The sequence below is a fragment of the Echinops telfairi genome, unplaced genomic scaffold (assembly GCF_000313985.2).
Source record: "Echinops telfairi isolate 266 unplaced genomic scaffold, ASM31398v2 ScPeMD7_3;HRSCAF=10, whole genome shotgun sequence".
Taxonomy (NCBI): domain Eukaryota; kingdom Metazoa; phylum Chordata; class Mammalia; order Afrosoricida; family Tenrecidae; genus Echinops; species Echinops telfairi.
In genome coordinates, this window is record NW_022103899.1 from 44,240,337 (window position 1) to 44,251,600 (window position 11,264).

Below are 11,264 nucleotides of genomic sequence, written 5' to 3' on the forward strand. Positions count from 1 at the left end.
GAAGAATGGCTCTAAAGCACATCTGCTTAACCACTACAATATTGTCAGTGCCTTGTGGTCAGTTAGGGGCTGTCCTGGTCCAGGACCTCTGCAGAGAGCAGGCACAGCTACTGTGGGTCACACCCCCTCCCATCAGGCATCTACCCAGCCCTGGATCCCTCCCAGCTCCAACCAGAATCATCTCTTGAACACCCTGGACCCTTAGGGGTCCGGTGACCAACTTCCCTTAACCCAGATAGTCTGGGGACATGGAGGCATGGTGGGCTTGGCCACCTACCACTAGGAAGGCAGATCCAGGCACTGAGACAGCCTCTCTTCACAAAGAATACTTTTACTTCTGGCCTCCCGAATCTAGACCCCTGGACAAACACCCCAGCCAGGAGAAGCAGAGGGGGGAATCTGAGGTGGTGTGCCCCTGATAACTGCCCAGTGGCAGGGTCAGTCAGGGCCAGCAACCGCTTCCCTGCCTCCTTCTTGCCGGCCAAGCACTAGGCCAGCCTCTCTCTCAGGTCTCCACACAGCAGCCCCTTGTCCCTGCAGGATGGACAAGCTGACCTTTCACAGGTCAAAAGGTCCCTGCAATTCCATCCCCTGCCTGGGGGAGCAGATCAGGGCAGAGAGAGGGATGAGGAGGTAGAAGGGTGGGGGCGCCAAGCCTCTCCTTCCCCTGCTCAGCGGCCTGCTCTCCTGCCTCTCCCCAAGTCCACTCAGTCATTCCCACGCCCACTTCTTCTTCCCCCTTAATTAGTTTACCTTTGATCTGCCTGGCACTTTTACAGTTTACGGAATGTTTTTACATTGCTTGTCGTCCTGAAGTTGCACCAGGGAGACGGTGAGACAGTGAGCATTCCTTCAAATGGCCAAGTGTTCTTGTTAAAAATGCAAACACCCCAGAGAATGAAGCGCTGGGCGGGCAGCCACTGGGATGTCCGAGTAATCACTTCACCACTGCTCTCTCCTACCCCTCAGCTCAGGGGAGGGAGGCAGGGCGAGGGGGCAAGAGGAGCGCTTCTTCTCGGGCAGGGAGAGCCTGCTGGGGGCACTTCAGGACATCAGAGGGCCCTGAGGAAGAGAAGGCTACCCAGGAAGTGCCCTGGAGTAGGGCATACACAAGGACGATCGTCAGTTTTTAAAGGGTCCATGTCAAAAATCTATCCCTCACCAAGTCCCTGATGGCCCTTCACCCCTTCTGAACCCCACTGCTCAGTCCGGGATCTCCCAGGCCAAGGTCGAAGGGAGCACCTTGACTCAAGAAAAGGCCCAAGGACTTTTGGGGGTTGAGTGGGCAACTCCAGAACATGGGGGGAGAGAGAGGTAGGCGGCCCAGCAGCCTTGAGGGCAGACAACAGGGTTGTCTCTGGCCCAGCCCTGTTTTAAGGCCAAGGGTCCCCAGGGACCTTGCAGCCTTGCCTCAAGACCGGCCCCACCAGGAAGAGAAGCTCAGAGTCTGGGTTCTGGTGTCCATCCATTCTGACTTGGAGGGGGGAGGGGCAGGGGGGGTAGCTAACTCAGGGGACCCAGGCTTCAGGCGCCTGTTACCCCAGCAGAGAATGGAGGAGGGGAGGCAGCAGCAAGACCACTCCCGGCTGAAACATTCTGCGGTCGGTCCTAGGGTTCCGTCCAGCAGACCAGCCCGAGCCCACAGCCCAGCCCGCGAGTCTGCGGGCGGGCAGAATCCCAGGTATGTCCCTTTCGGAGGCCCCACCCCACGCCCATTTATGTGAACCCCACAGAACCATAGGACTCCTCCGATCTCCCAGAGGAGCTGGGTTGAGTTCCAGTCAGCCAGCTGACCTGCTGTCAGGTTTTCGGAGCGCAATTAAATGCCCATGCCCATCACCCCTGTGGTTTTCTTTGCAAGCTGGGGGCTCTGTCCATTTGTTCTCAGCACTCAGACATCTCCTTGGGCTGCTGTGCCTGCCCTTCCTCATGCTCTGGCTCCAGAGGATTCAGGCCCTGGGCCTGAGAACCCCAACTGCAGGTCTGAACGTAGCCTGGACAGTGCAGCAAAGGTCACTCAGGGCCACCTGCTTCCTGGAACCCTCGGGGATGTGCTGGCTCTCTGGAACCTCCCCTCCCCTCACTCCCACCTGACCATTTCCACCTCCGAACACCTCGGCTATGTGACTCATCCAGCCCCCACCACTGCACCCCCATGATACCACCTTTGGGCTGGTTGGCTGTGTCCACATTCTTTAAGACGTCAGTGCATTTGGTCTTAACTGTCCCCACTGAGCTGTGAGCACCCAGAGGTGACTGGACTTCTACTCTGCTTCACCCCCTCTCTGGGCCACCCCCAACTTCTGCCCTCCTCTGACCAGGGTGATGCGGCAGCCAGTGGAGAGAATGGAGGTGGTCCCTGAGAGCAGGAGCTGGAAGCCATTGGTCCCCACCTACCCTCCACGCCATCCTCTCGGTGCCCACCGAAGTTATCGTAGGAGTCCCAGCGAATGAGGGGGTCGGCAGTGTTGTAGTCCACAGACACACTCGGCCCGTTCTCCAGGTGCTCCATGCCTGAGGGGGAAGCAGGGAGGGGAGCAGTCAGGGAGTGTGGTAGTTACATATCTGCTGTCAACGTGAGACTATTTAGGGTGAGGGGTGGAGTTTAGCCTGTCAATCAGGTTGCAGCTTGATGACCTCATTTTGGAGGTGCTACAGAGATCAATAGCTCACTGGAGGCCAGAACTACACAGACTCTCCCTGCTTGTCTCCTCAAGCGACATGCCTGCTGACAAGCCCCAGGGAGCCATGCTGATGGCAGCCAGAACCTTGGAGCTGGAGGAGCCACGGGGAGACCCAGGTCAGTGCTGAGATGCTTCCACCACCACTGGATCCACAAGACCGTCTACCAACTGGCCTGTGATCATCCTGCATTCAGCGTCATTGTATGTGTTGCGTGAGTCTGAAGAGGAATTTCCAAATTGGTATCGGACATATGGGCTAATATCGGACTTACGTACTTGATCTGCACTTGGCTGGGTTGTTTTCTGAATATACAATTGTGTTTTGACATAAAGTTCTTTCTTATACACAGGAGTGTCTATGAATCTGTTTCTCCAGTCCACCCAGACTAACAGGGAGGAGATGGAGAATGAGCTCCGCAGCTGGAAGGACAGAGGGAGCCAAGCAGCTCTCTCTCCCAGGATGCTCCTCAGGGACTTCTCGGTTTTCGTGAGCATGGCGGGGGAGGGACCAGTGGCTCAGGTTGGAAGGAGAATCCAGCGGTCTGGTTTCTTGCCTTCGTGAAAAGGCTCACACCAGGTCACAGGGGTGAATCAGGACAGGGCACTGAGGAACGGAGACCCAGGAGAGAGCTGGGAAGACTCTCAGGCTGGACAGCGGCCTCTTTCTCAACAGGCCCTGGGCCCACCAGGGCAGTGGCGAGAGGTCTGGCAGGTCTGCATCTTGAGTCAAGGGCAGGGCATGTGGGAAGGTTTGCATGATGTCAGAGACAGCAAGGCCAGCCCCAGGCTTGATCTAGAGAGGACATGGGGTCTCTGGGAGGTCACCCTGGCCAACAAACTCCCTGGCCCTCATGTAAGACGTCCTCCACTCTAGTCAGAAATCTGAGGGGAGAGGGGGAGTCCCCCCTGAGCTTCGCAGGAATGAAGACAGCACTAACTAACAGGCCAGGCCTTCCAGGGTGAGTGCCGGTCCCTCCGCTATAGGCGAACTCTAGCTCTTCCAGATCTGTTCTCAGATAAGATGGGGAATGACTGCTCGCCACAGCTAACAGTCCAGAAGCTTAAAGACGATGATTAAATCATCCTTCTCGTCTTCAGGTTGAATCACCTCAGGTCTCATAAACAGGCATCATCCACCCAGCACCTGTAGCCTTGCCCCTGCCACTCCCTCCCTCCCCCGGGACCCTGGATCTCCAAACAGCATACAATGATGACCTAATGGGACCAAACACTTCATCCGCCCAGCGCTTCTCTGTCTGCTTTTGAATTGTTACATCAGAGATTCAAGTCACTGGGTCTTGTTTGGCTGGGGGGTCCACTCGGATGCACAGATCATGTCCGGCTAGTCTGCAACTCGAACACATCTACCTCGCTAAGTGTTGGGGCAACCAGCCTGTTTGGATGGTTCAGGATCAGAACAGAGGTAGTTCACAGCAGAAGGGAAAAGATGGGGCAACAGATTTTCATTTGGCTTCTACCTTGAATTTTCTCTGGCCCATAAGAAAATACGAACTCCACTTTGCCATATTCCGGAAAGCGGTCATCTGAAAAAGAAGAAAAAAATCAAAAATGGGTAAACTGTTCACAAATAAGACTCCACATGAAGTTTTCTTCCAGAAAAAAACAGAAAAAGAAATTAAAGGACCGCATGGATAACCACACTGGATTCATTTACCATTGAGTCCATCCCAGTGCAGGGCAAGCCCTTCGTGTTTCCTACGAAGCAGAGCTGCCCACGGCACTTTGGTGGCGATTATCTTTATGAGGACAGATCGCCAGAGCTTTCATCAATGGCACTCCCACGTGGGTTTGAACCACTACCCTTTAGTTTCTTAGAAGCGTGCACACGGTTTATGGCATCCCAGGGCCCGATAGACGTATACATGGTTGATAATCTCATATGACAGCTATCATTATTATTCATACTATTATGATCACATATTCTGCCCATCCTGGCGACAATCCTCCTTGTCGGAGATCACCACTTCTAGCCGTGCCTACGTGTTGTTCTACCGGTGGCTAATTAAGTGCTCTACACCATTATTTCTTGAAATATTAGTGTTCAATAGTCTCTACTGATTTACCACTGCACTATTCCCACCTCTGGCGTTAAAACCGGTGAGCTGCATGACGACGGTTTCCATGATGAATCCATGCTCCCCTCGATTACCATGGGGACTTTACATACTACAGTGAAGCTTCTATTTGTCGTTGTTGCTGTTGTTCATCCGCCCGTTGTCTCTAAGACTCTCGCCAGGTGAAGGGAGGACACTTGTTCCCGGTCCTTCCTCAGACCTGCTCCAGCCCCACCTATCAAGTGTCAACTCTCCCTGCATCCACACTCACGGCCAGGAGTCCATGTTGGCCATGGGGAGCCTTCAGGGCAGGACAGACCGGGCAGGGCGCCCCTGTGCATTGCCCAGCCTGGGACTCGATGAGAGGAGAAAGCCCGGTCTCTTTCCCGAGCTCCAGAGCAGCTGGTGGTTTGGAACTTCTGACCGTGGGGACTACACCCCAATGTGTAATCACTATTGGGATGCAATGAGTATGCATCGACTCAACAGTGGGGAGTTGAGTTTGGGGAGAAAGAGGAGGCTTTCTACTCCTGTAAAGAGTGACAGGCTCGGAAATCCATAGGAGCAGTTCTGGCCTGTCCTAGAGGGTCGCCATGCGTCAAAACAGACTTGATGGCAGTGAGCTCTACCTTCATTTGTCCTTGCTAAGATGCTTCGCATTGACCTTTGGCTCTGTAATGATCACAGCATTCCTGGGGTTCCTCTCCTATCTCCAGAGGCTGGCACCTTGTGCGTGAGTCAGACCCTGGGCAGATCCAGCGCCTCCTCCAAGCCCCCAGCTCTGTTCTCTGCTCTCCATCTGAGCCCTCTCTGCCCAGGGGGCACCGTCCACTCTACGGGGAAGAGGATTTAGCCAAGGATGAACATTGGCCCTTCTTGGAGCCCCTTGTGATCCCTACAGGTCCCATTCACACAATCACCACTTCGTAGAATCAGAACAGTGTGTCACTCCCTCCCATGAGATTGTGAGTTCCCAGAAGGCAGGGCCTAACATCATGTCTCGCTATGTCCAGGGCCAGGCACACACCAGACACACACAGGCATTGTTAGATGAATGGCTGGGTGGCTGGCTGGAGAACGGATGGGTGCGTAGGCAGTTGGATGGGTGGACAGAAGGAAGGAAGGATGGATGGAAATACACCTGGGCCTGGATGTGATACAGCTAAAACTTCAAGTGGAGGAAAGAAGCAAAAACACACCGTGTCCCCCCTTGGAACATGATTCTCCCCTCACTGCCACCAGCAATCCACTGGGTGGTCAAGTCAATTCCCACCTCAGGGTGACCACGTGTGTCGGAGCAGTGCTGTGCCATGAGGTTTTAGATGCCTACGACCTTTGAGAAGCAGACTGCCGAGATGAAGGGCACACGGGGACGTAGGACTTAAGGATGTGAGGCATCAAGGGCCTAGGGACTGGAGCGGAGCTCAGGGGGCCATGGGCTACCCTGGGCTGCTACCACAAGGTGGGCAGTTTGAAGCCACTAGCCACTCTGCAGGAGAAAGAGGAGGCGGCCTCCTCCTGCACAGATCTACAGTCTGGGGCAGGTCTACTCCCTCCTCAAGGGTCACAGGAGTACGAACCCACTAGCAAGCAGGGAGTTTCAGGATTGGAAGCAAGACTGAGAGCACCGTCCCGCATTCCCTCCACTCCTGCTGACAGCTCACAGCCCAGCCCATTCCCCGTGTCCAACACGCCCTCCCGTCATCACCAAGAACACCCTGGGGTTAGCAGGCCAGGTGTCTCCCTAAAGACCATGCCTGCATCCAGCACATGCCCTCCCGCTGGGCTCGTCTTCCCCGCCACTGGCCCCGCCCACAGGGCCCACCTTTGAAGGCGTCGTCAAGGTCCTCCTTCCCGAAGACAATGCCCAGGTCGTGGATGGCGCAGGTGTGAAACTGTACTCGGAAGATGACATCCCGGGCCGGGCTCCGGAACTTCTTGTGGTAGCACTTCAGCTGGGTGGGGAGAGGGGGAGAGGGCATCAGGGGGCTGGCAGCAGGAAGTCAGATCTGAGGGTTACCTTTTTCAAATCTCCTGATTGGGCACCCCCACCCCCACCCCCATGCTCACCCCCAGCCCAGTGAAGAGCAGGTCACCAACACCAAACAGGACCCCAAAGCTCTCTGGGCAAATGTCTAGAACAGCAGAGAGCTGTAGGTCAGTCTTGGCCTGCCCTCCCGAGAAGCTGCTGCACACAGGCTTCTCCAGGATGAGAGGACGGATGGATTTTAACTGCATCCAAAAGGCCCGACATGGAAATGAGCAGTCCTTGTCAGGGGGTAACCAGCTCACCCCGAAAGGTCATCCTTGGAGATGCTCCAAAACAAGAGAGAAACCCAGAAGAAGGGGTGTCCAACTCAGGGGCAGGGATGGACAGGGGCAGTCGGGGAGGGGGGCATTCGAGGCTAGAAGGCCTGGAGGGAGCCCTGAGAGCCTACAACTTCCAGGGCTGGGACCCCAGCAAGCTGTCTGGAAAGGGAAACGGAGGCCGATGGGGCAAAAGAGGAAAAGGCCAGGAGACAATAAAGACATGCGAGCAGGGTCGGACACAGAGGGCACACTCACCAGGATGTCTCCTTTCAAGAGCAGCCCGGGCTCGATGGTGATGCAGATGCTGGTCTGGCCGTCTCCTTGGACATTGCTGGGGAGGGAGAGAGGTCACTGGGTAGGTGGGGGCACAGTTCTCCCCCGAGAATCCTTGCTGACTTCATCCCTTCAAACTCTGTCTAGAAGAAGAGTTCAGCTGGTGCCGACTCCTAGGTTCAACCATCCCCACGGGCCATCAGTCAGCCTGCGGCTGTGTGCACCCTTGGCCTCATTCCCTCGGAATACCTACTAGATGCCCGACGTGTAAACAGGTTGCATGGCTTGGTAGATCCGGAGAAAGGGCCGGCATCCTGCAAGGGAGGGCGGGTGTTAACTGAGAAGGGGAAACAGCAGGTGGGAAGAGGATGGGAAGCAAAGAACAGGGAAAGGCGAGGCAGGAAGAGGACGAAGGGCAGCAGGAAGGAGACAAAGAGGAGAGAAAGGGGGATCGATGCCAACCTCCGACGTGTGGCTCGTGACAGATGGCCCTGGTGTCCAGCTTATCCCCATAGCTGGGCTCCTCTCCCAGTTCAAGGTTAGAGAACACTGCCACCTCCCAAGAGGGTCAGCCAGTAGCAAGTATCACACCCACTTTGCAGCCGAATAGACTGGGACTCAAAGAAGTCTTGGGAGTCGCTGAGACACCAATCCAAGCTTAGGACTGGTGGCTCGGAGGCTTTTTACCAGTCAAGGCTGCCTTTGAAGAGAAGGAGCAGGAAAAGGCAGAAGGGAGGGAACATGGGGGGGAGGGGCACGGCTGGGCCAGGTACCTCCTTTGGATTCAAAGTTGGGGATGCCATGCATGATCACGTGGTGCAGGAACAAGGGCTTGTTGTTCATTTTGATGGCGCCGGAGAGGAGGCCGCTGAAGTAATGCACATACCTGCAGCAGGGAGGGGGCTGCCTCAGTGGGGGAGGCCGGGCTGGGGGCCCATGAGACTCAGGGACAGGCAGGTGACCCAGGGCAACGCTCTGAGAACAAAGAGGGTAAGGACAGCACTGCTTCTGGAAAAGCGCCCAGGGCCGGGTCTCCTGGAAGGCCTGTGGAGCATCCTTCCACTCGGACCCTCATGGGGGTCCCCGTGGGTGAGAGTGGCCGCCAGGACAACGGGTGCCCATCTTTTCTCACCTTCCATGTGAGGGTTTGAGCCAACAGGCCAGAACTGTCTGGACAAGGGCTAGGTGGAACATCAGGAGGGACCTCCCAGAGGAGGTTAAATCCTGTCTAAAGAAAAGAACGCCAGGCGGGACTGGAGAACCAGGTTGGCATAAGACATCTCCATCAGATTCAAGATGCTATGATCCCATCTCTGGGAGGACTTCACCTGAGAGACCCTGTCTACTGGGGCCACTTGCAGCCCCCGGTAGAGAGTGCTAGTGAGTCCTTCTAGACCTGGAATCAGGTCAAGCCAAACATCCCACTTGGCGTTCTCCAGTGCCCCCTGGTGGTCAATCCGCCGAGCCTCACTCACTTTGGACCGAAGTCCCTCCCACACGTGCCTGAGAAGCATCCTCTAGCCGCTTAATGCTACGCAAGGCAAACCAACCAGCCCTCAAAGAGCTCTGATGCCCCTATGCCAAGGCCAAGTCCAACCAGAGCTTACACTTACCCTGGTCTGGTCTCCTAAGGTCCCCCAACCACATGAAAATCCCAGAATAGCAATGACAGCTCAATCATCACAGACCTTAAAAAAACGAGTGTGCGGCATTCTAAAGCACATGACATCTCTTGGCATAGAGGATTTCATTGGCTATTTGAAGATAACTAAACTGCCAATAAGTCTTTCCCCCTCTAGGACCAGCATTCCCCCCGTTCTTTTTCACAAAGATCCTGTTTTGAGGATGAGCCCACTTCCACTCCTAGACAAACAGTCCGGAGGTGGGGGAGGACGCATTCAGCTGCTAACACCAGGTCAGCAGTTCTAACCCACTAGCTGCTCTAAGGGAGAAAGATGAGGCTTTCTGCTCCCCTAGCTTCACAACCACGGAATCCCCACAGGGGCCGTTCACTGTGTCTTAGGGGGTAGCTCTGAGTGGGCACTGGCTTGAGAACAGCGAGTTTTTCCTAAATAACCCAAAACCAAGCTCACTGCCAAGGAGCTGACGCTGACTCAGCAACCCTGTGGGACCAGGCAGAACTGCCCCTGTGGGATTCTGAGACCGTCACTCTTTACAGGAGCAGAAAGCCTCATCGTCCTCCTGATAGAGAGAATGTTTAAAGGGCGTTGGTCCCCAAAGACAGCAGAGCTTGGAGAGGGTGGGGAGGGAGGAAGTGAGGCTGGAACTCAAGGCATCTGCCCGGAATAGGTGTCAGTCCTGTGCTACTGGTCGACGGGCCGTACGTCCTCCTTTTCTGACTGGCCACTGATGCCAATTTCAAGACTCTGCAGGGGTCAACAGGAACTGTTTGGGGGCGGTGGGAACGGAACCCACATGACCATGACAATGCTCCCTTCCTGTCTATTGGCTCCTTGGCCCGCCTCCAGGCCTGTATTCCTCTGTCTCTGGGCCTGGGTGGGGCCCCCTCGAACCACTCAAGTGAGATAATCTGATGGGCAACTGCAGCCCCTATTCAGGCCCTTGTCCAGCGCCGACCCCGTTTCTCAAAGCGGAAAGCTGGAATGGCGGAATGCCTATCGGCTCCCAGATCGTGCCAACAGGATGCGTCTGTGTGCTGGGGACAATGAGTCCAGGGGTGGGGTGACAATGGATGGGGGAGGCGAGCCTTCAGGCAAATCCCCTCCCTCCTTCCCTCCTCTCCTCCAGCTGCTACATCCCTTGCAGGCAAGGTGAACAAGAGGGCGGGGAAGTGCAGCAAATGCAGAACAAGCCCTCGAGGTGCAGTTTCACACGTGGGCACTCAAAGCAGATGCAGATATAAGCTACCAGGCCAACACACAGAGTGTGTACACACACACACACACACACAGCGTAACACTATTCCCCAGAGATAACCCTGACTCCCAGTCTCCAGTCCCTCACTGCTCAGCTCCAAGGATCAGACTGCTCTGCCCAGTTTCTCCACGCTACACTGTGCCATGGTAACAGCAGGCTCCTCTATTTGTATACCCGATCCTTCAAGTTCAGGGGCCACACCCATGCCCAAGACTACCAGTTAGGAGTACCAGCTATGTGATGAGCCAGGGCCCGGGGAGCCAGTGCAGGGCCCATAGTTCTTTCCTCTCTGAAACTTCAGCCACAGGAAAATGGGCTTCAGAGGACTGGTTCAGTGACAGTCGATGCAGCTAAATCAGAACATCTGAATTTGCAAAATATGGGTATACGGAAATGGTTAACCACAGTGAGCACCACTAAGGGTCTAAGTCCTGGGTTAGAACAATCGGATGAGGCAAAGGTAAGCCCTCTCAAGAGCCTGATACAGGAGACTGCATTACTCCCGCCAGCACTGCAGCAAGTGTTAAGTGTCACACATTCAAAGTGGAGTCCTGAGGCCACCAGCTATGAGCCGGACACCATTATTTCCTAGTGTGTTCTTCAAGAGGTTTGGTTGCTAGGCAACAGACACACCGCCTTTGACCTGTTCTGCTCCCTCTTCTGGTGATTACACTGATAATCACTTGACAAGTTTGGTTCCACCCCAGTTTCACGCTGTCGGCCCGGGGACAGTGAGGCATCGGTCTGAACTCCTAGGGAAAACACCCTGAGTCCCAGCTGCTGTGGATCCAGGCCTACCCAGAACTTTCTGCACAGACAGACACCCAGTCCTGAATGCTGACCCGCAGGTTGGCTACCAGCTGTCTCGAACCAGTGGTAAGATAGCGGGTTGCCTGAGGACTTCCTTTTCTTTTTGGGCTTCCCACTAAAATGACAAAAGCTGGTAGCTATTCCAGTGCCCTCTAGCCAGTCACACAGGATAGGAAGGAGTGTGTGTGTGTGTGTGTGTGTGTGTGTGTGTGTG

The 11,264-nt window shown here is 55.2% G+C and overlaps 1 protein-coding gene across 1 annotated transcript in view; it reads right to left on the minus strand.

The window, feature by feature from the left end:
- Window positions 1–11,264, minus strand: part of TNS1 (tensin 1) — a 110,435-nt gene that overhangs the window by 84,135 nt on the left and 15,036 nt on the right. The window contains exons 7-12 of the mRNA XM_004701785.2: window positions 8,116–8,228; window positions 7,596–7,656; window positions 7,325–7,400; window positions 6,585–6,714; window positions 4,163–4,228; window positions 2,398–2,514 (exon numbers count right to left, since the gene is read on the minus strand). Of these exons, the coding sequence (XP_004701842.2) occupies window positions 2,398–2,514; window positions 4,163–4,228; window positions 6,585–6,714; window positions 7,325–7,400; window positions 7,596–7,656; window positions 8,116–8,228 (563 nt within the window). The remainder of the gene's footprint in view (window positions 1–2,397; window positions 2,515–4,162; window positions 4,229–6,584; window positions 6,715–7,324; window positions 7,401–7,595; window positions 7,657–8,115; window positions 8,229–11,264) is intronic.